We start from the raw sequence: 25,081 nt of genomic DNA on the forward strand, positions 1-25,081 counted from the left end.
GAAATGAAAGGATAAAAATTTGAATGCAAATTTGATACAGTTTAAATTGGAACCCTCATTTGATACAGTAACATATTCGATACACTTTTGATATAAATGATGTATGAAATGTGTATGAAATGAAAGGATAAAAATTTGAACATAAATTTGATACAGTTTAAATTGGAACCCTGATTTGATACAGTAACATATTCGATACACTTTTGATATAAATTATGTATGAAATGTGTATGAAATGAAAGGATACAAATTTGAATGTTAATTTGATAGTTTAAATTGGAACGCTGATTTGATACAGTTACATATTTCATACACTTTTGATATAATTATGTATGAAATATGTATGAAATGAAAGGATAAAAATTTGAACATAAATTTGATACAGTTTAAATTGGAACCCTCATTTGATACAGTAACATATTCAACCCTGATTTGATACAGATACATATTTCATACACTTTTGATATAATTATGTATGAAATGTGTATGAAATGAAAGGATAAAATTTGAACGCTAATTTGATACAGTTTAAATTGGAACGCTGATTTGATACAGTTACATATTTCATACACTTTTGATATAATTATGTATGAAATGTGTATGAAATGAAAGGATAAAAATTTCAACGCTAATTTGATACAGTTTAAATTGGAACCCTCATTTGATACAGTAACATATTCGATACACTTTTGATATAAATTATGTATGAATGTGTATGAAATGAAAGGATAAAAATTTGAACGCTAATTTGATACAGTTTAAATTGGAACCCTGATTTGATACAGTAACATATTCGATACACTTTTGATATAAATTATGTATGAAATGTGTATGAAATGAAAGGATAAAAATTTCAACGCTAATTTGATACAGTTTAAATTGGAACCCTGATTTGATACAGTTACATATTTCATACACTTTTGATATAATTATGTTTGAAATATGTATGAAATGAAAGGATAAAAATTTGAACGCAAAATTTGATACAGTTTAAATTGGAACCCTCATTTGATACAGTAACATATTCGATACACTTTTGATATAAATTATGTATGAAATGTGTATGAAATGAAAGGATAAAAATTTGAACGCAAATTTGATACAGTTTAAATTGGAACCCTCATTTGATACAGTAACATATTCGATACACTTTTGATATAAATGATGTATGAAATGTGTATGAAATGAAAGGATAAAAATTTGAACATAAATTTGATACAGTTTAAATTGGAACCCTGATTTGATACAGTAACATATTCGATACACTTTTGATATAAATTATGTATGAAATGTGTATGAAATGAAAGGATAAAAATTTGAATGTTAATTTGATAGTTTAAATTGGAACGCTGATTTGATACAGTTACATATTTCATACACTTTTGATATAATTATGTATGAAATATGTATGAAATGAAAGGATAAAAATTTGAACGCAAATTTGATAGTTTAAATTGGAACCCTCATTTGATACAGTAACATATTCGAACCCTGATTTGATACAGATACATATTTCATACACTTTTGATATAATTATGTATGAAATGTGTATGAAATGAAAGGATAAAATTTGAACGCTAATTTGATACAGTTTAAATTGGAACGCTGATTTGATACAGTTACATATTTCATACACTTTTGATATAATTATGTATGAAATGTGTATGAAATGAAAGGATAAAAATTTGAACGCAAATTTGATACAGTTTAAATTGGAACCCTCATTTGATACAGTAACATATTCGATACACTTTTGATATAAATGATGTATGAAATGTGTATGAAATGAAAGGATAAAAATTTGAACGCAAATTTGATACAGTTTAAATTGGAACCCTCATTTGATACAGTAACATATTCGATACACTTTTGATATAAATTATGTATGAAATGTGTATGAAATGAAAGGATAAAAATTTGAATGTTAATTTGATAGTTTAAATTGGAACGCTGATTTGATACAGTTACATATTTCATACACTTTTGATATAATTATGTATGAAATATGTATGAAATGAAAGGATAAAAATTTGAACGCAAATTTGATACAGTTTAAATTGGAACCCTCATTTGATACAGTAACATATTCGATACACTTTTGATATAAATTATGTATGAAATGTGTATGAAATGAAAGGATAAAAATTTGAACGTAAATTTGATACAGTTTAAATTGGAACCCTCATTTGATACAGTAACATATTCGATACACTTTTGATATAAATTATGTATGAAATGTGTATGAAATGAAAGGATACAAATTTGAACGCAAATTTGATACAGTTTAAATTGGAACCCTCATTTGATACAGTAACATATTCAATACACTTTTGATATAAATTATGTAGGAAATGTGTATGAAATGAAAGGATAAAAATTTCAATGCTAATTTGATACAGTTTAAATTGGAACCCTCGTTTGATACAGTAACATATTCGATACACTTTTGATATAAATGATGTATGAAATGTGTATGAAATGAAAGGATAAAAATTTGAACGCTAATTTGATACAGTTTAAATTGGAACCTGATTTGATACAGTAACATATTCAATACACTTTTGATATAAATTAAGAATGAAATGTGTATGAAATGAAAGGATAAAAATTTCAATGCTAATTTGATACAGTTTAAATTGGAACCCTCATTTGATACAGTAACATATTCGATACACGCTTTGATATAAATTATGTATGAAATGTGTATGAAATGAAAGGATAAAAATTTGAACGCTAATTTGATACAGTTTAAATTGGAACCCTGATTTGATACAGTTACTTATTTGATACACTTTTGATATAATTATGTATCAAATATGTATGAAATGAAAGGATACATTTCATTTGATACTTTTTTGATACATTATCTTGGCATTTGATACACTTTTGATATGTATAAAATGTGTATGCAATGTTAATTTGATACAGTTTTGATACATAAAAGTGTATGAAATGAGGGTTCCAATTCAAAGCCTTTTATTTCATACATTTTTCATACATATCAAAAGTGGTGTATCAAAAGTGTATCAAATTTCAGCCAGGGCTTCCTCAAATAGATTTGTTGAAGCGCCACATGAAATAAAAGAAATCTGCAAAGTGCCACTCAATGGCTGCGAAGTCAGCGGGAGGAGTCAGAGGGGGGTGTCCCCCTCTGAAGCTATTGATTTTTTGAAATTTGAGGTGCAAATGACGCCATTTGGTGCAACATTTTGTACTATTTTAGCCTGTCTTTAAAAGGATAACATGGGAATCGCATTGTTTAATGGTGAAATATAGAATATTGGAGATATTCCTACAAAGTTTGATTTAAAAAGGGTTTAATTTTTTTAATAATTTTTGTAAATAATTTTTTTTTTAAATCTAAACGGCGCTGCGCGCCACTCGGGAAGCCACGGCAGCCACATGTGGCGCGCGTGCTGCTATTTGCGGATCCCTGATCTAGAGGCTATTCATTTTGCACATTGCTTGCTAATTTGATGATGACAATAAGCGTACACGCAGAGTACACATTCTATAAAATTGAATTTTATACAAATATTCAAATTTCATAATTCGATGATAAAATAGTGCTTTATAATTAGTAGATAATATAGAAATTATCAATAAAAATGCAGGATGGAAAAAAAGGAAGTTGTAAAGTCATAATGTACAATCGTATAATATGAAATTGATTTTTTTTAAACCTAATTTTGATGTATCTCTATTCTGATAGGAAGTACTAAAAATAACTTCCTCGAAGTAAACTTTATAAATCTATAATGATATACTTAAAGTGTATGTAGCTGGGAGGAAAAGCGATCTATCATTTGAAAATTTTGACCTTTCGTATTGATGATACACATTTTTTTTCCCCAAAGACCTAAAAAATTTGGGTCATTTGGGAAAAATAATACATTCTTCATTATGAAAGGTCAAATTTTTTAAATGATGGATGGCTTTTTCTTCCAGCTACATACATTTTAAGGACATATCATTAGATTTATAAGTTTACTCCGAGGACTGTTTAATATTTTATATACAATTCTTAATCATTTGCCATAAAATTTGTATTACAGGGTTTCGGGTGCAAGCGCCCTAAAAGCAGCACATTTTGATGTATAGTACCATTTTTTCAAAATTTGTTATGCTTTATCAAATTTTCCGCCCTTTTTATGCCTCCACCGGAGGTATTATGTTTCCTGGTTGTCCGTCCGTCCGTCCGTCCATCTGTCCGTCCGTCCGTCCGAAAGCTTGCGGGTGCAATATCTCGGAACTGATAAGATGTACAGTGATGCAATTTGGTGGAGGGATGGTCATTGGCGGTCTTCAAATTCCAGTAGGTTTGGTTAGTGGGTCAAGGTCACCCAAGGTCATCTAGGGGTCATCTGAGGTCAAATTGGCAAAAAACGTCGTATGGGCATGAAACTTGGTGGGTACTGTAAAAATTTAGAACAAAATTTTTTGAGGGTCATTTTGGGGTCATCCGGGGTCACCCAGGGGTCATCTGAGGTCAAATAACTTAAAACTGTAGTATGGGCATGAACCTTGGTGGGTACTGTAAACATTTAGAACCAAATTTTTTGACGGGTCATTTTGGGGTCATCCGGGGTCACCCAGGGGTCATCTGAGGTCAAATAACTTAAAACTGTCATATGGGCATGAAACTTGGTGGGTACAGTCAACATTTAGAGTCAAATTTTTGGACGGTCTTTTGGGGGTCATCCGGGGTCACCCAGGGGTCATCGGAGGTCAAATAACTTAAAACTGTCATATGGGCATGAAACTTGGTGGGTACAATCAACATTTAGAGTCAAATTTTTGGACGGTCTTTTCGGGGTCATCAGGGGTCACCCAGGGGTAATCTGAGGTCAAATAACTTAAAACTGTCATATGGGCATGAGACAAAATGGGTCAAGGATCTTTCATTTGTTACACTTTTTCTAAAAACCTACACTGTCATCTAGAGATGGCCAGTTCCTAGTGAAATTGCACCAGTTAAAATGATACGCGTCAAGGTGGAGGCATTGCGGCCGACGCTTTGCGTCGAGAACCGCGCAAGTCGAGAACCGCTCTAGTTTATTTACTAATTCTTTTTTCCGCCCCCTTAGTTTTTGCCGCCCCTGTTTTTGCCGCCCCTTCTTCCGCCGCCCCTTCATTTTGGCCGCCGCCCCCAAAATACGCCGCATGAATCCTACATTCTTTATATGAAATACACCAAATTTGGCACAGATGTTGAGCTTGCAACGCGCGCTGGATAATTCTTGATATATGAGATGAAGTGAAACATTTCAATATGACTTCAGATAATTAGGTTGAAAAACATACTTTTTATGTGATTTTTACCACAATTTTTACCCAAAAGTGTCGTTATTACAGAGGATATAACTTCCTCAAGGATCCTCCCCAGTAAATTTTTATCTTCTCCGTTACGTAGCTGTGGGTTTGCCATATATACTATGGACATAAATACATGCTGTGACACTAAGGACGAACCTTCTCTATACGATCCATCTCTGCCGGCATTTCAAATGATGAAAACTCACACACCTCAATAATTGTCTTCAAAACTGCCGCCAAAGAAAGAATAGTTTAAGGTCACTCAAGCATAACAAATCCTTTATTCCATGCAAGGATTGCGTCATAACATCATAAATAATCGATAGATATCAACTATTTAGTAGAAGTAAGAACAGGACACAACAAATATACTGCATAACATTTTGCAAATGCATGTAACTTTGTGCTGAATGGTTAGTAATTTTACAGGTTTTCAAAATAGGTAGTTTTGTCAAAAAACCATTTTTATGCAATATCCTATAACTTCTATTACAAACGTTCAATTTCTAAAATCTAAAATTCCTAAGAAAGCTAAATATATGTAAATTTTAGAATTTAAAACAATACTACCAATAGTAATGCCCTTCATACATGTACTTAAAAAAATACAACTTTCCCGGTATAAATCATTCTGGGACACCCTGTATATCGGTGCCAATTTAAAGGGCATTTCGTGATCCACAGCATCATCCCCCCACTTTTCTCCAAAAAGTTCAGATTTTTATATCACTGGAAACATCTGGCTACAGAATGTTTATGTACAAAAAATTTCATGCAGATTAATTCGTTTAGCAAAGATATCGTGAAATTTGAATTTCGTTCTGGTATACCAGAACGAAATTACAACACATTGTCTATGGAGCAGTGTAATACACATAATCATGCATAACTCGTAAACGCAAAAATCGGAATCAACTGAAATTTTGGGAATAAGCTTTTTCATGGATATCTACTGAAAAATGTCATAAAAAGAGGATGCTAGAATCACGAACTACTCCATTAAAAATTGTTTAAAAAAATTAAAATTATTTGATAATATGTATCAGAAGGACATTCCACATCTTCAGAATGCAATTTGGTGTGTCTAATGTGCTCTCAGATCCACAAAAATACTATGCAAAACTTGCTATCCGATTCCTCAATCAGGGATGTTGGAAATTTCCTGATTTCAGGAAATTTTGCTTGGATCTTCCCTGGAAATTTTGCTTGGATCTTCCCGGGGGATCTTCCCTGGACAAATTATAGGGAAATACACATTTAAGTTTCAGGAAATTATGTCAGTGCTTGTTTTCATCCCTGGTTAATTGATCCTTGTGAAAAGCAAATATAACTTTGAAGTTCATGGTATTTAATGTTAGCTTTGGACATGTAATTATTTTATTGATTTTTCACCCGGGTAAGCCGGGTGGAAAATAAAGAAAATAATTGAATATCCAAAGCTGAAACTAAATTCTGCACCTCTCTAATGAAATCCGGACCCATCTATGTCAGCATTGGGTATTTTGAGATCAAGTGAAAAAGTCCAGAGGTTCACACTTAACCCTGTGGCGAAGCGTGGGTCATCATATTGGGGGGGGGGGGGCACCGACCATGATGGGGGGGCCGGGTCTGATTGGGGGACACAAGCCGTTTTTTCGGCCATTTTCCTATGGGATTTAAAAATATTTCAGATCGATTTGGGGGGGCTTAACCTTACAAAAGTATTCCTTTGGGCGTAGAGTTTCAGAAAGAATATAATAGTCTGTACCCGAGTCTGTAATACAAAGGTCACTCAAATTCAGTAATTCATCAAATAACTTTTTTTTTTCATGTGTTTTTCTATATGGATATACAGTCACTCTACTGTAGCAGCTTGGCATTTACACTATGGCTGAATTAGCACTTGTTCAGTGCATAGGGGATGGCGCCTCCACCTAAAGCAATATAAAAATGTACTCTTGTAAAATGTAAAAAGCATTTCCATGTTTAAAGTGGATAAACAAAATTATTTAGGGTGATTTGAGGGGGCTGAATTTAAAAAAAAAAGTTGTTTATAAATATTACACACAATTTTCAGGGGCGGATCCAGGATTTTTTGATAGAGGGGGCGCCTTTTGGTCGACGACGAAAAAAATTGTGTTAATGGGGTTACCCCCTCGAAAACTCAACGATTTTGGCCCATTGTTTGCTGTTCATGGCCGAATTTGTTCATTTTTTAAAATTTCTTTCATTTTTTGTATTTTTAAGTTAGGCCGGCGCCCTTTGCTAGTAAAAAAATAGAGGGGGCGCGCACCGGCTGCACCCCCTAAATCTGCCACTGATTTTGGTGCCTTGAACCTACCTAAAAAACCAAAATGACTGCCATTCCTATGGGTAATACAATGGTAACAAATTTAACATGCTTTGATTTCACTCAAAATCATCAAATTATTTCTCTGATGCCATGAATTCATACATGTTTGACCTATGGTTTAGGCCTTATCAGGTCAAAGGTCAATCTTCATATTTTACAGGGGTCAAAATTTCAAGTTGCTCTGATTTTTACCATTTTTGCATCAAATTGTTCATCTGCCTTCCGAGATTAGGAAAAAGTATAGATTGCACTAACAACTGTGATCTATACTTACCAAGATGAGATGATAAAGGTCAATGACCATTAAAATGCGTTGATCAAAATGGGGGCTTTCGACCCTTTTGTTATGTAACACACCAACTCATAGCTAGTGCAAACCATACTTTTTTTAATCTTTGAAGGTAGATGAACAATTTGATTGAAATTTTATGAAAATGGGAGCAACTTGAAATTTTGACCCCTGTACAATGTGAAGATTGACCTTTGACCCCATAAATCCTAACTATAGGTCAAATGTGAACAGGGTTGGCGCGATTTAAATCAATTGATTTAAATATCGATTTAAATCACGATTTAAATCAAATGATTTTTTTTTTAAATCACTGATTTAAATCAACTTTTTCAGTTTTTACCGTTTTTGATAAATTTAAGTTAATTTCTATCTTGAATTGCCTGTTTTACTTCATTTGTAATGTTTCTACACCTTTTGGATACAATTAAATACCCCTATGATGTCATTTTATCTATTGCTAAAAAATCATTTTCAAGGTGCAGAATTCAACAGGTTTTTTCCCATGATTTTACCAAATTTTTCTTTGAAATTTTCACATCTGAAAACATGTTTTGATTTTTTGTAAATACCCGATAGGATTGTGCATATGTCTATAGCATTCCACTGGTCTCTTTAGACTTTATCAAGGGGTATAGCAGTTCTTGGGATAAAAAAAATCAAAAAATCGATTTAAATCAAAAAAATCCGATTTAAATCAAATAAATCGATTTTTTTGATTTTTATAAAAAAAAAAAAAAAAATCGCCAACCCTGAATGTGAATGAATTAACTCTATATTTTTGCAATTAGGACCAGAGGAAGAATTTGGTATGATCCCGGTCCCGGGTATGATTTTGAGTCAAGTCAAAGCATGTTTTTTACCGTTGTATTACCCATAGAATTGGTGGCCATTTTGATTTTCATTCTTTAGCCTAGGGTACCCTCAAATCATCCTAAATAATGTTTATTCATTTTTAACATGAAATGCCTGCACCATGTACCACAGGCCCGTATGGGGGGGGGGGCCCAATTTGGAAAAGGATACAGAAAGTCCCAAAATTTCAGAATTTGTGAGCGTAACAAGCAAAAAAATCAGGTTTTTTACGCTTTTTGGACAAAAAAGGTGCAAATTTTGGGAAGAAAGTCCACTTTTCACTAAATTGCCCCCCTAGTCCACTTTTTCAAAATCAGCACCCCCAAATGAAATCCTGCGCACGGGCCTGCTACACCATCACTTTAATTAAAATCCAGACCCATCTAACAGGGGCCCCAGTAAAATAATTTTTCAAATTGGTAGTCCTTTGGATGTCAAAACAAGCATGATTCTCGGTAGTAACAAGTTGATTAACCCTTCCATGTTGAAGAGCTGGTATGAGATTGGCCCACACAATTTGTATTAATTTTAGGCTTCACTCTGGTTTAGTAGTCCTATAGATCTCATTTAAAAACTATAATCGTCATATATTCAGGTCATGAGCTCCAGTAGTGTAATTGCTGGGTGGGAGGCACTCAACGTTAGAAGTGATGGGTATGTGCCTACCGACCTCGGGATGTAGAGGCCTATTTACAAATAAAGGGGTATTTGGTAAAAAGTTTGAAAAAAGGGGTCATTTGGTATAAAATTGAAAAAAGGGTTGACTGGTAAAAAGTTTTGCTGAAATAAGAGAATTTGACAGTTTCTGCATTATTTTATGGAATTATGGTTATGAAGTTGGTAATTTGCATAATTTATGTGCACATCTCTCATGGCATATGGTAATTCTCCCTTAATCATAAAGAAAGGTATTTGTAGTATTGTCATCATTAGTGGGTTCTGAGCCGAGGTAGGCAGGGGTAATTAGGTGAGCTACTTAGGGATGGGGTATGGTGTGGTGATAGTGTTGGGTAGGGGTAGAGTGGCAAAATTGGTCCAATCGAGCTCAAATTCAACATGAATGATCCTAAACGTGTTTAAAATATGTATGACCCCAAAAGTCAAAGTTTAGCGGTCAAATTTCAAAATTGGTCCAATAGAGCTCAAATTCAACAGGAATGATCCTTGCAACATTCTTAACATCAGGGGGGGCTGGCCAAGATTGACTGAATTTTGACGTCGTCATTGGTTTTACACATAAACACGAAAATGTCTCAAATAATTCCAAAAGTGTATGCATGTTAAAGCACAATTTTATCAGTCTAAATCCGTTGAGGTTCGACAGTTTGTAAGTACTGTTTCTTGAATGTTTTGTGTGAATAACGCACAATATGTTAATGATGTATACTAAAAATTTCTCCCATCGTGTATCAATGATTGCTTGGTCTAGCGGTAAGGATCTCGACTCCCACGCAGAGGGTCCCGAGATCGATTCCCAATCCCGGCTATAATAATTTTTTTTTTCTTCACATTCATTTTGAATCCAAAAATATTTATTTTCATGTGAAAATGTTTACATTGCACTGAGAAATGTATTTTGTGCATTTTGTTTCTGTAACGGGGCCAATAGAGCTAAAAACGCACCTCGGCGCGGGGCATCCAACGTCCAGGCAGTGTTGCCGTCATATTGTCTGTTTTGTTTACGCTATTGGCTGTTGCCACATGAATAATGTTTGCCACCGTCGTCTGCTTAACATGTTAAAAATATTTCTGACCCAAAGTTCAAAGTTGAGGGGTCAAAGGTCAAATTTTAACATCGGTCCAATCAAGCTCAAATTCAACAGGAATGATCCTTACGACATTCTAAACATGTTGAAAATATTAATGACCGCAAAGGTCAAAGTTTTAGGGTCAAAGGTCAGATTTTAAAGTTGGTCCAATCCCGGTCCAATCAAGCTCAAATTCAACTGGGATTGCCTTACAACATTCTTAAGGGTACATAACACAAAGTAGCTTTCCATAGACTTTACGTGCAAAATAGGGGTCACGTTTTAGGCCATAAGTCGAGTTACCTCTAGCTTTGAAATATATATTTGATATATCATCTTAATCAGAACAAAATTCTGCATAACATATCTGAAAATGACACAATATTTTAGGTCTACTTTTTGAGAAAATTAGCGTTATATAAAAAGGCCAGATTTTCCTGTGTTTACATCCGACTGCTAACCGCGTTTTGACCTCGTGTGTTCATGTGCCCATAATCGTAAATATCACTCAAATTTTTGCATTTTCTTTTCAAATTTGCAGGGATCACATTCACAAAATCTAGTAAAACACGATTTTTAACACTAAAATTGTTAATATTCTACCGATTTTCTTCAATCTTTATGCAAAGTTGGGACTATAGTCGTGATAAACTTTTACCGGAAACCGTTTCACAGGCGGATTTAGTGGTATGAACCCTTAACATGTTAAAAACATGACCCCAATGGCCAAAGTTTAGGGGGTCAATATGGGTCAAAGGTCAAATTCTTAAATTAGTCCAAGCTCAAATGAGTCCAAGCTCAAATTCAACAGGAATGATCCTTACAACATTCTTAACATGTTAAAAAATTTTATGACCCCGAAGGTCAAATTTGAAAATTGGTCCAATCGAGCTCAAATTCAATAGGAATGACCCTTACGACATTTTTAACATGTTAGAAATATTTACGACCCCAAAGGTCAATATGAAGGGGTCAAAGGTCAAATTTTGAAGAAGGTCCAATCAAGGTCAAATTCAACAGGAATTGTCGTTACGACATTCTAAACATGTTAAAAACATGACCTCAAAGGTTTAAGTTTAGGGGTCAATATGGGTCAAAGGTCAATTTCTTAAATTTGTTCAATCAAGCTCAAATTCAACAGGAATGATCTTTACAACATTCTTAACATGTTAAAATATTTATGACCCCAAAGGTCAAAGTTTCGGAGTCAAAAGGTCAAATTTATAGTTGGTCCAGTCAAGCTCAAATTCAACAGGAATTGTCATTACGACATTCTAAACATGTTTAAAACATGACCCCAATGGTCAAAGTTTAGGGGTCAATATGGGTCAAAGGTCAAATTTTTAAATTGGTGCAATCAAGCTCAAATTCAATAGGAATGATCCTTACAACATTCTAAACATGTTCAAAATATTTATGACCTTAAAGGTCAAAAGTTTATGGGTCAAAGGTCAAATTTTATAATTGGTCCAATCGAGCTATAATTCAAAACATGTGATCCTTATGACTAACATGTTTAAAATATTTATGACCCCTAATGTGAAAGTTAGAGGTTAAAGGTCAAATTTCAAAATTGGTCCAGTCGAAAATTCAATTTCAAAATTGGTCCAGTCGAAAATTTAAAAAATGTCAAGGTCATTTTGGGTTCATTCAGGGTAAAATCGCTATAGGTTGTTGCAGGTTCATGAAATTGAGTGAAATGACCACCGCGGTGCACCGCAGCGAGACACAAAATGTCAGTCATTTTGGGGTCAAATCATAGATTGTTGCAGGTTCATAACTTCAACCAAAAGTTGTCACAAAAGCAGGTGGTCATGAAAGCAGGTGAGACTGGTGGTTCGAGAACTGCATGTGCATGGTATAAAAGTTAACATTATCCCTCATGGTTCAAATAAAATTCAAATTCCCCCTCAAAAAAAAAAAAAAAAATTGCAATCCCTCATTAAAACTGCCACTCCCTGTGGCATAAAGATTGAGTGGTCCCTAACAGCATTTTTTTCGAAGGCTTTCCTGCTTAACACAGAAATTTCATATCAATTCCAGTATTACTAGTATTAGTGAATTAATAGCGAGAATTTTACTTTTGTTTGATAAGGCGGAAAATAGTGTCAAATGTGGAATGCGCCCCCCTTTTTGCACGCTTCTTTTTTCCGACTCAAACACGGTCAAAATATTAGCTTGAAATGCTCAAAACTTTGAAACCTTGTTATATTCTTGTACACATAATAACATTTTTTTAACAAATATGAAGTGTTAATCACACAATTCTTCCAACAAATGAAAAAAGGGGATGCAACTGGCCAATTCTCTGAGACAAATGCACACCGCAAAACAAATTTGCACGGCAGCTCCGAGACATACATGTTTGGCTTAATTTTGATATTTATTTTTTGATGATAAATAATAACAACAAACTTGGTTGGAATCTGTCACCAAAAAGTAGACCATTTTGCCCAAAATGTTAAAGCTAAAAAACAGATGCCATATTCCCCTAATTAACGCTTAGGCAGTGGCATAGCTAGGGGTTTTAGCGCCTTGGGCCAAGAATACATAATGGTGCCCCCTCCCTCCATTCTTGAAACAATTGCGTGCAGAGCACACAAAAATTTGCACAAATACCACTAAGTAATTATGGTTATAATGATGAATAATGGGTCGATCTTTCAAATGAGTATTTGTGCTGAAATGTGTGCAGAGCACATGAAAATTTTGACATTCATCACTTGGAGGGGGCGCAGAATCAACGCTGAATTGGTCAATTTGGTGCCCCTACCGCCCAGTCAAGAACTTTGGATAAGAACACAAAACCTTGAAAATTATTGATTCCAATGAACAATGCGATGAAAATAAGATGATATGGTGATCAGTTGTTGCCTGAAATTTCAGCAGGGTGCTTATTAGGGAGGAATGTTAAGTAGGTCTAACATATGGTACCCTAAGATGTATGCTACCAGGTATGTGCAGGGTATTAGCTAGGATTTGACAAGTATATTCTTGTACACATAATAACATATTTTTAACAAATATGAAGTGTTAATCACACAATTCTTCCAACAAATGAAAAAAGGGGATGCAACTGGCCAATTCTCTGAGACAAATGCACACCGCAAAACAAATTTGCACGGCAGCTCCGAGACATACATGTTTGGCTTAATTTTGATATTTATTTTTTGATGATAAATAATAACAACAAACTTGGTTGGAATCTGTCACCAAAAGTAGACCATTTTGCCCAAAATGTTAAAGCTAAAAAACAGATGCCATATTCCCCTAATTAACGCTTAGGCAGTGGCATAGCTAGGGGTTTTAGCGCCTTGGGCCAAGAATACATAATGGTGCCCCCTCCCTCCATTCTTGAAACAATTGCGTGCAGAGCACACAAAAATTTGCACAAATACCACTAAGTAATTATGGTTATAATGATGAATAATGGGTCGATCTTTCAAATGAGTATTTGTGCTGAAATGTGTGCAGAGCACATGAAAATTTTGACATTCATCACTTGGAGGGGGCGCAGAATCAACGCTGAATTGGTCAATTTGGTGCCCCCTACCGCCCAGTCAAGAACTTTGGATAAGAACACAAAAACCTTGAAAATTATTGATTCCAATGAACAATGCGATGAAAATAAGATGATATGGTGATCAGTTGTTGCCTGAAATTTCAGCAGGGTGCTTATTAGGGAGGAATGTTAAGTAGGTCTAACATATGGTACCCTAAGATGTATGCTACCAGGTATGTGCAGGGTATTAGCTAGGATTTGACAAGTACCCATCATTTTCACCAAAACTGCCTGTCCAAAGTTGACCCTGAAAACTAGACCTCTGCCCCATTCTGGTGGTTCAGTCAGTTCAAATAGCTGATGTTGCTATAGCCTTGATTTAGTACATGATCTTATTTTGAATTCACATAACTTAAACAAGCATTATTCAAGCAAGAATTTAGCATCTATCAAAGGCATTAATCTTGCTTGTCCCAGTTGAAACTGCCTCTCCAAAATGACAGGCAAATAGGTGGCTAGATAAGACCCTGGTTATGTGGTCTCTGAATGGTGGGTTGAGTGTTTCAATTAAAACACCTTCGGGGGCTATCATTTTCTTCTGAATGGGGGAGGGGGGTCTTAAATTTACAAAAAGTTGGCATCAATAAAATTGTGACCCACCCTATTTCAGCAACAAAAATTTTATGACCCCCTTGACACTACCGATACACCTTACCCCCTAAACAGGCTAAAATTGTATTGGAATCAGTCTTTTTGAATAAAATAAACACACTATCTGTGGTCATCTTGTGACTCCCTACATTTTAGTCATCAAAAATGTTATGATCCCCCTATTTTTCTTTCCAAAAATGTATGACCCCCCATATATTTGGGACCCCCACTTCCGAAGAAAATGATAGCCCCCTTATGGGCAATCTCAGACTGGGGTTAAGCTTCATGCTGCACTACACTAGTGTAAGGTGAGTGAGAGTCTACATGCAATCTGGCTATAACTGCTATGAACTGCTCTTTTGATGGTACTGCAGGTGACGGTGAGTCAATCTTCACAATTGAAGCAAAAACTAATAAATGTTTCTTGTTATGTTTGTCAGCAGAATCCTCAAAAATAACTATCATCAAAGTTGTTTCAAGGCTGATCTTGTGTATTTAAATTATCCATGATTTTGTTTCAACAAATTTAATTGTATAATAGTAGTGCTTTATTTCATTTCCCAGCCATGACAGCATAATACTTTAGTATAAGGGAATGCTTATCATTATCCCATTTCTGTTCTTTTTCAGATAGCGAATCATCATGAGCATCATCCTGCGTATGCAAAACCTGCCGTGGTCGGCAAGCTCTGCAGACATCCGAAAGTTTTTCGTTGGTGTATCAATACCCGATGGAGGAGTGCACATCGTCGGTGGAGAGTTGGGAGATGTCTTTATTGCATTCTCGACGGACGAGGATGCTCGTCGGGCATTTGGAATGACTAACAAGCCATTGTGTGGAACTAAGGTGACCTTGATGTTGAGCAGCAAGAACGAAATGATGGAAGTTATTACAACAAGTCGAGCAGCAGCTCAGAAAGATGTTGTACCATCAGCAGCACCATCAGCAGCAGCAGCACCTGCACCTACAGCAGCAGCTGCTGCAGTACCAGATCAACAGCCATCAGCAGCTGGATATGGATATAGAGAATCGAATGACGCTGGTCGGCAGCCATCAATGTCGGCACCAGCCTCAAGACCTATGGTGGCAGATTATGGTTACGGAGGTTACCAGTACGGTGGGGGAAGCCAGCAGTATGGAGAGCAACCTTATGGTGCTCAACCTTATGGTGCTCAACCTTATGGATCAAGACAAGCTACTGAGCCATCAGCTGGTGCTGGAGGTTCCAATTACAACCTTCCAGCAGCTTCCCAAGGGTATCCGGGAAGGATGGAGCAGCCGTCTGGCTCAGGTCAACCAAGAGATCCATATGCAGCTGGTGGAGAACAGCAAGGAAGGATGGAACGACCTTCAGACTTGGGTCAACAAAGAGATCCATATGCAACTCGTGGACAACATCCAGGAAGGATGGAACAACCTTCAGGCTCGGGTCAACAAAGAGATCCATATGCAGCTGGTGGAGAGCACTCTGGAAGGATGGAACGATCTTCAGGTTCAGGTCAACCGAGAGATCCATATGCAGCTGGTGGAGATCACTCAAGTAGGAGGGAACAACCTTCAGGCTCAGGTCAACCGCAAGATCCATATGCAGTTGGTGGAGAAGCTTTGGGAGGTCAGCCAGCTCCTGGAAGATCTGCAGAACCACAAGAAGAACCACCAAGAGGTGATAGATCCCGGATGGAACGTGATCCAGGAGAAAGACATGATAGACAACGTGGATCAAGATGGGATGTTGATCCCTATGATCAAGCAGCACTTAGATACAGAGAATCAAGACCGTACGACCAACACGAGAACAGAGATCGTTCAAGGGATCGAGATGATTCAAGGGACAGAGGTCATCGGAGAGATCCAGAGAGAGATAGAGATGTGGTTGACAGACAGCAAAATCGTGGATATGATGAAAGGTCGAGGAGAGAAAGATCAAGCTCTAGACAATCATCACATAGTAGTAGTGTTCAAGTGGTGGATCCTGCTCTGGAAGCTGTAAAACAGGCAACCTCTGATACGGCAAGCAATCCAGATTCACCATTGGACAGAAACAATAGAAAAGCACCTCTATTAGATAGTCCAATGTCAGTTCCAGAAAATTACCCCGGTACCAAACCGCAAGCTTCACGTTTTGACCAACCTGATCAACCATATCCTTACAACAGGGACGGCTCTCAGGGATGGCAGCAAAATTTAGACCGACAAGGTCCAAGTGTAGGACTAACAGCAGCTGGAGCTCCAGGTTTAGATCCAGATGTGCAGAAACAGAATGGCCGCGGATCCAGGTGGGGACCACCCAAAGATGCTTCAGACCCAAATTTAGGCAAACCTTCTGATATACCAGGATCAGGTGCTGCACAGTACCAGATGGATTCAGTTCCTAGAGCAGAGCAGTCCTCCAGAAGACCAGATGATGTTGGTGGTAGACAACCCTTCCATCAGGAACCAATGCCTAATGAACCATTAGAAGCAGACAAATATAAGGCAGAGCGAGAGAGACCACATGACAGACAGCCACCCTGGTTTAGAGGTGATAGAGATCAAGATCGCGGTCAATATGATATGCACAGGGGATCTCCATTTGAAAGAAATGATAGAGACAGGCCGTATGATAGACGTGATGACAATATGAGACCACCCTTTGATAGACTGGATAACAGAGGACCTCGTGATGCAAATCAATCCAGATCATTATTGGGTGATCAACCACACGATATTCCCGGTCCCGGTGACAACATGAGACCATCCTTTGATAGATTGGATAATAGAGAACCTCATGAAGCAAATCGATCCAGATCATTGTTGGGCGATCAGCCACACGATGTTCCTGGTCCCAGTAGGAGAGAGCCACTGCTAGGTACCCCTGACGTTCCTGCTGAACCTGCACATAACCGACCAAAATCATTGTTAGATATGCCAGACATAAAACCAACTAAAGACTTCCCTGCAGATGGAGACTTTCAGGACAAACCAGCTAGCTTTGGAGCACCTCCACCAGATAAACCTCTTGATGCAAGTGATTATGACAGGCAGAGAAGTCAGCCATCAGGCAGATCTGGACTTCTGGGAGATAAGCCGTCAGGTACAGATAGATTCCCCTTTGACAGAGAAGATCCAAATAGAAGATATGATGATGATGATAGATATCGTGCCAGAGATGATCGTGGAAGAGATGATGACTTTAGGAATAATAGAGACAATAGGTTTCATGATGATCGATCTTTTGGTTATCAACGTGAATCAGGTCCACTCTACGATCAGAGAAATCGTGGATTGCTGATGCCACCAGAAGGCGGTAGGTTTGGAGAGCCTGCAGCACCGCAGGGTGGTTTTGATCCTGGTCATCCCCCCAAGAAAGACAGTCCAGATGATGATTTTATCAGCATGGCATGGCCACCCACAGAAGACCAAGATGACTCCAATGGCAACAGCGCACAGCAACCTCCTCTTCTAGGTAATGCACCCAACATGCCGCATGGTGGAATGGATGAACATGACAGGGGCATGGAAGGATCTCGGTTTGACAGATTTGGATCTGATTCGATGGGAAGACATGGAGGTCCAATGGACAGAGATAATTATTTTGGACAAGATAACCATGATAGAAGAGATCCCTTTGATATGGAACGACCTGACCAAGGTCCAAGATTTGGTATGGACAGATCTGGTCTACCGTATGAAGACCGCTTTGGGCAACCTCGTGATATGGACAGACAAGGCCCACCTCGTGATATGGATAGGCGTGGGCCAACAGATCATATGGATAGGCGTGGCCCATCTTATGATATGGATAGGCGTGGTCCAAGTGACATGAATAGAATGGGACCACAATATGGTATGGACAGTAGTGGCCCATCACTTGACATGGACAGGCGCGGTCCACCTGCTGATATGGATAGACGTGGCCCACCAACTGAGATGGATCGTTGGGGTCCACCACGGAATGGAGATAGACGTGGGCAACCTGAAGAATGGAACAGATGGGGTCCACCCCAAGATATGGATAGACATGGTAACCTACCACAAGATATGGACAGGCGTGGACCACCTCCACATGATATGGATAGGCGTGGACCTCCTCCACATGATATGGATAGGCGTGGACCACATCCATCTGATATGGATATGGACAGGCGTGGCCCTCCACCACATGATATGAACAGACGTGGTCCCTCGCCACAGAATGTAGACAAGCTTGGCCCATCTCCACATGATATGGACAGCCGTGGACCACCTCCACATGATATGGATGGGCGCGGACCTCCTCCACATGATATGGACAGCCGTGGACCACGTCCAATTGCTATGGATGGGCGTGGGCCACCTCCACATGATAAGGACAGGCGGGGACCACCTCCACATGATATGGGTGGGCGTGGACCACCTCCACATGATATGGACAGGCGTGGACCACCTCCACATGATATGGACAGGCGTGGACCACCTCCACATGACATGGGTGGACGTGACCAACCTCCACATGATATGGGTGGGCGTGACCAACCTCCACATGATATGGACAGGCGTGGCCCAATACAGGATAGACGTGTGCCACATGCAGGCTCACCATTTGATGTTAACAGACAAGGCCCACTCCCACATGACATGGATAGACGGGGCCCACCACCTCAAGCAGTGGAAGCGCATAGTGGAGCACCTCCTGTAGGTCCTGGAACACAGGGTGCATTGCCAACAGCAGCTGCACAGGTACTGCCAACAGCAGCTGCAAAGGTACTGCCAGGTGGTCCTCCATCTGGAAGTGACAAGCCGAAGTTGTCAACTGATACCAAGGAGAAAGGAGATGCTTCTTATGTGAAGGTTACAGGACTGCATTTCCGTGTAACGTCAAAAGATATAGTGGAGTTCTTTGCAGGAGTTAACATTGCGCCAGATGGCATCAAACTTGGAAAGAATAACCAGGATCAGTTGAATGGTGAAGGCTTCATCAAGCTGAGTTCGAAGAAAGATTATACAGAAGCTTTGAAGAAAACCAGGCAGTACATGGGGCGTCGATTCATCGTAGTCTATCAGAGTACTGAAGAGGAGTGGCGAACTACTGGTCAACCTGCGCAGGAGAGTAGACCACATGAAGCATCTCCACATGGACGAAGTAGATCGCCAAAGTCAAGAGGCAAATCACCATCACGTAGAGGGCGCTCTCCTCCAAAATCAAGTTCCAGAAACCACTCACCGAGGTCAAGATCTAGAGGGCATTCACCGCAACGTTCAAGAGGATCATCGCCAGGTCGAAGCAGTCGTGGATATTCTGGGCGCAGTGGCAGAAGGTCTCGTTCTCGTTCACGTTCTCCAGTGAAAGATTCTACAACATGTTTGGAGCTGAAAGGGCTACCTTCAGATGTAAAAGAAAAAGACATTTTAGATTTCTTCCGTGGCGTGCCATTAGTACCAAACAGTATTTTTATTGAGTGTGGAGACGATGGGAAAGGAAAAGGGAATGCGTATGCAAGATTAGTCAACCAAAGGGACATGCGAGTGGCGCTAAACAGAGACGGACGTTCTATTGGGAGAAAACGAATAAATGTACATGATATAGCAACAAATGTAATGCAAGCCAAAGTGGGTGAGATCCAACGAGTTGCAAGATTAGCTTCGTTGAAAGACAAAAAGTCACAGCAAGAATCTAAACCATCCTCTGCAAAGAAGCCCCAGGATAGTCCACAACAAAAAGCACCTACCAAAGAAGTTTCCAAGCCCAAGAATGACTCAAGTCAAAAGGCAACAGCTACAAAGCCAGTGGTAGATTCAGCAAAGAAGACCACACAAGTTCCCCCAAAGCAAGAGCAAAAGCCAGCCACACAAACACAGAAGCCGGTCACGCAGACACAGAAGCCAGTCACGCAAACACAGAAGCCAGCCACGCAAACACAGAAGTCAGCTACTCAACCCAAACCACTCATGGGAACACCACCTGCAGCCCAGCAGCTACCACATACGGGACCTAAACAACAACAACAGTCACCTCTACAACAGACTCCAAAGCAGCAACAAGGACTGCTGCCCTTACCAAACATACCACCACTGCAACAACAGCAGCAGCAACAGCCACAAGCACAAGAAAATCCTAGCCCAGTGTCTGGTAATGGAAAACCTCCAGGTCCTCAAGTAAATGATGATGTAAATGCCCGCTCTTGTGTTCATGTTCGCAATCTACCATATCATGCCACTGAAAATGAAATCCTGCATTTCTTTAGAGACTTAGACATAGTACCACCAGGCTTAGTGTTCATGTTAAATCCAGATGGAAGTCCTTCAGGACAAGCGTATATGGCATTGGCCAACCAGATGGAAGCGGTGAAGGCTGGGGAACGACGACAAGGATTGGTAAGAGGTCGGAAAATCGTCATTAGCCTTGTACCGAAATATGCTATGCTTCAAGCCACTGGAATGGGACATACTATTCCTAATCTACCAGAAAGAAGTGGGGTACAAGGACCTCCTGGACCAGGACCTCAGGGTCAAGGAAATGAAATTATTCCTGAAGGACCAGGACATCAAGGACCAGGACCCCAAAGACAAGGAATGGGTGGACCTTCCGGAGATCCTGGTGCAAGGGGAACTCCGCCTGGCACACCTGCAGCTTCACAACCACGTCCTAATGGAAACCAATCAACTCCTGCAAGACAACCACTGATTCCAGAGTCCCCCCAAAGTCCTGATGGTCGTCACCCGATTCCCCTCCCACCGTTGGCAGTTCTGATCGAGCAGAAAAGAATTGTAGAAGCGACCAACCTACCTTTTGATCTATCAGTCGGCGGTGTAGTTGAACTGTTCCAGAAATTCAATGTGATTCCAGAGTCGGTGAGGTTCAAGAATGGACCTGGGGGACGGCCTACTGGTGCCGCCATTGCTGCGTTTGTGACTCCACAAGATGCCGAGAAAGCCATTGATGCCGTTGCAAACTCCATAGTGACTGGACGGACAGGGAGCAGTAGATTTGTGAAATGTCATTACTTGTAAGTATATAATAATGGTTCAACATTCTACAAATTATTTTCAAGTTTCATGAGTTCACCCCTTCTGTCTGAAACACAGTCCGAACCACAGTTAGTCCGAATTTTTAGGGTTAGGGGTCCTAACCCTAACGCTAACCCTAAACCTAACCCTTACCCTAAAAAGTTCGGACTGACGGTAGTTCGGACTGACCCTAGTTTCATAGTCGATTTTAAGCCATTTGAAGTTTCAGAATTAAACTAAAAACTGCAGCAAATTAAAGGCCGGGATGTTGGTTTGAGGCTTTTGCCCGAATCTTGGCTCTTTTTTCCCCAAATTTATGCAATTTCTTTTATTTTCAGCCTGTTTAAGAGCCATTCTGGTCATTTTCATGCTGTTTTTCAGACTTATTCAGGCTTTTTGTCAAGAGTGGACTTTCATCCCTGAAATCAAGAACACCATGCTTTTATACAAATATTTGCTGTCAAAAGTTTTGATAGCTGTCTTTAGTAATGCAATGTATTAAATGAGGGGGTGTGTACTCGGTACAAATGGCCATACAGGGATGTGCCCATAGACTAGAAGGGTATAAAAAAAAATTGGTATGAATATTATATGGGTTCACACATCCCTACCCAAACCAAACCTGAGTTCCCCATAATCCAGAGTTTTTCGAACTAGAGATAGATGCCGTTGGTGGCGTCTGGCCAGATGAAGGGGGCTATACCCGGCTACCTGTACATGTATAGACCCGTGACGTCACACAGACGTCACAGGTCTATTAGATCTGTCGATTAAATGCACTTTTTTGGCCTAGATCTATGCTGTTTCGTATATTTATCAGCATTTCCAACACTTTTGAAACCATTCTAAGGCATTCCATGCGCTACAATGTCAAAATTGTGGCTACATCATAGATATCTCGGGCATCTCAGAGCATTACCTGGTTTTTCCATATGAAAGTAATTCAGGTGTTCCATCAAAGCTTTCGTTGTGTGCTGCCACCTAGCGGTGGTTCCGGGAACGTTGCATCCAGCAAAGCAAAGTACAAACAAATACCAATTATTGTCTGTTGTGAACCTGTTATTGTGAGCACAAAGTGAGGTTGAAATTACTCCATTGATTTATTATTGTTCTTTGTGTCATTTATACAGGAGTGCGGACAGACTCTAATCAAGAATGGTGCGGTTGAAGTCATCGAAACAAAGGATGGCGCTGACAGAATTTACAGCTGTGGCTACCTGAGATGTGATCTGCATATTATGAAGAAACCATCGGGACCAATGTGAAAACTCTCTGATATAGATGCAGCAAATATATCTCTCAATGGATTTAGGTGGTACAATGTTACAGTCCTGACTCAGATAATTGTGATTGTTACGAACATGCATTGTTTTAATTAACAAATATCAACCATGTGTTGATACTCTGTTTTATACTGAACTTACTTTGATGATTTTAAGCAAAACTGAACTAGTTCTGCAGACATAGTGCAGATATGTTGATGGATACTGGTATTATGTTACCTTCAGGCTTGAGAAGTTTCAGGCTTTTGCCTGAATTCAGGCTATTTTGTTGTCCAAATTTACACATTTTTATTAATTTTTTTCAGCCTGTTTTGAGCCTTAGGCCAAATTCACATGATTTTTCAGGCAGTTTTCAAATAAGCCATTCTCATGCTTGTACCTTGGGGTTATTTTGTTTGAAAGATAAATTTCATTTTTTCGAAGTAAATCTTTTTTTTTTGATAATGATTGAAGATTTTTTTGAAAAGAATAGATGAAGCTTTAATAATTCCACTCCCATTTAAATCTGGGTTACTGTTCTGATGATTTGAAGAAAGCGATTTCATACTATTTTCCTCATAATCTTAGAAACTTTAAGTTGCTAAAATTATAAGGAAAATAGTATGAAATCGCTTTCTTAAGTTTCTAAAATTGTGAGGAAAATAGTATGAAACCGCTTTCTTCAAATCAAAAACGAGTTAAAAGTTATCATTACCTCAACAATAGTCATGCAGGCACAAGGTACCTTCTTATTTAACATGTCACAAATGTACCCAAGGCAGAATTTAAGCAAAACAAAATTACACTGCAGCAGAAACAAATCTGAATGGAATGAATCTTGACAATTTGGACTGATATTCATGTATCGTGTTAATGATGCAAAAGTGAAGAGCTGTAAGTGGCTGATTGATATCTGTCAAAATGTTTGGCTTATACCCTTGATATGTAATCCAATTCACTGATTGGAAATCTTTGTCATAATTCTTGTGGTTCAAAAGATGTAGGCTTATGTCCATAAGCTGCTGTATACATGTAATAGCCTATCATATGCATTAGTTCTCTCGTGCACAGTACAAAAAAAATTCATGCATTGTGTACCATGCACATCATATACGGCAGGTAATGGACATACATCTCTCTGCCAGTCAGCCATCGGTTGGAATCTTTGAAACAATTTTCAAGCTGTCTGATGCAATCAAGCAAAATGAGTCACCTGTCTAATATTTAGCTTTTAAAATAAAATTTATCGACAATCTATCGTACAAAATAGTGAAAAACCCATAAACTTTTTGTTTGGACCATATCATGTGAAAGTGATAAACTACCAACGTGTGCAGGATGTGGGGAGAATAGTTCGGTGAAAATTTCATCAGGTTTGTGATGTGCTCTGATCCTGGATCAAGAGTGTCTTTTATAAAGACTAATCAGCACCTGGCTCATTTTGCTTGAATACATCACACATTGCGGAGGTTTTTTAGCTCGGAGGCCTGATTTGCACAATATGTACCTAACCATACATTTTTTTAGAGCGTAACAGACTCTGAGATTTACATTGCACTTTGGTTACTTTGTTTAAACAGTACCAGTACAAAGTTTTGTACATAATTGTGTAACATCCGTCATGTGTATCTAAGGAAAGTTATGCACCTGCAAAATGTACAAAAATGTTCTGAAGTACATATTAGTCCAACTGATATCAGAGGTTTTACACATTTAAAGTTGATAACCATGGGAGCATCAAGTGGGCTATTCCAGTTGAAATCCTTACACCTAATGGAAGATGTGACTTTAATCTTCCATGGTAGTGTGAATTTCAAATGGAGTTACCTCAATGGGTACCGTATTCATTCCAATAAGCGCCCAGGGCGCTTAACAAAGTCATTTTGGGTGGGCGCTTATTTTTTACCTCGTTTACCTAATTTTTTCGTTTTTTTTTTTTTTAGAGACAAATTTACGTATGTTATAAAAGAGTACTGAGACATTCTAATAGCTTTTCTGATGCAGAAAATGTTTTGCAAGTTTACGCAGGACTTGTAGTCCTGCAGCTATTTCACTGTATCGATATCTATCTGTAACTTCAACATGAATGGTACCATTTAGCAAATTGAAAATACCCTGGGTGGGCGCTAATTGGGGCATGGGCCCTTATTGGAATGAAT

The 25,081-nt window shown here is 38.5% G+C and overlaps 1 protein-coding gene across 1 annotated transcript in view; it reads left to right on the forward strand.

Annotated features, from left to right (window-relative positions):
* Nucleotides 1-23,519, forward strand: part of LOC140135629 (uncharacterized) — a 48,197-nt gene extending 24,678 nt beyond the window's left edge. The window contains exons 2-3 of the mRNA XM_072157199.1: nt 15,324-21,659; nt 22,791-23,519. Of these exons, the coding sequence (XP_072013300.1) occupies nt 15,337-21,659; nt 22,791-22,809 (6,342 nt within the window). The 5' untranslated portion in view covers nt 15,324-15,336 and the 3' untranslated portion in view covers nt 22,810-23,519. The remainder of the gene's footprint in view (nt 1-15,323; nt 21,660-22,790) is intronic.
* The last annotated feature ends 1,562 nt before the right edge of the window (nt 23,520-25,081 follow it).

This window comes from Amphiura filiformis, chromosome 16 (assembly GCF_039555335.1).
Source record: "Amphiura filiformis chromosome 16, Afil_fr2py, whole genome shotgun sequence".
NCBI lineage: Eukaryota > Metazoa > Echinodermata > Ophiuroidea > Amphilepidida > Amphiuridae > Amphiura > Amphiura filiformis.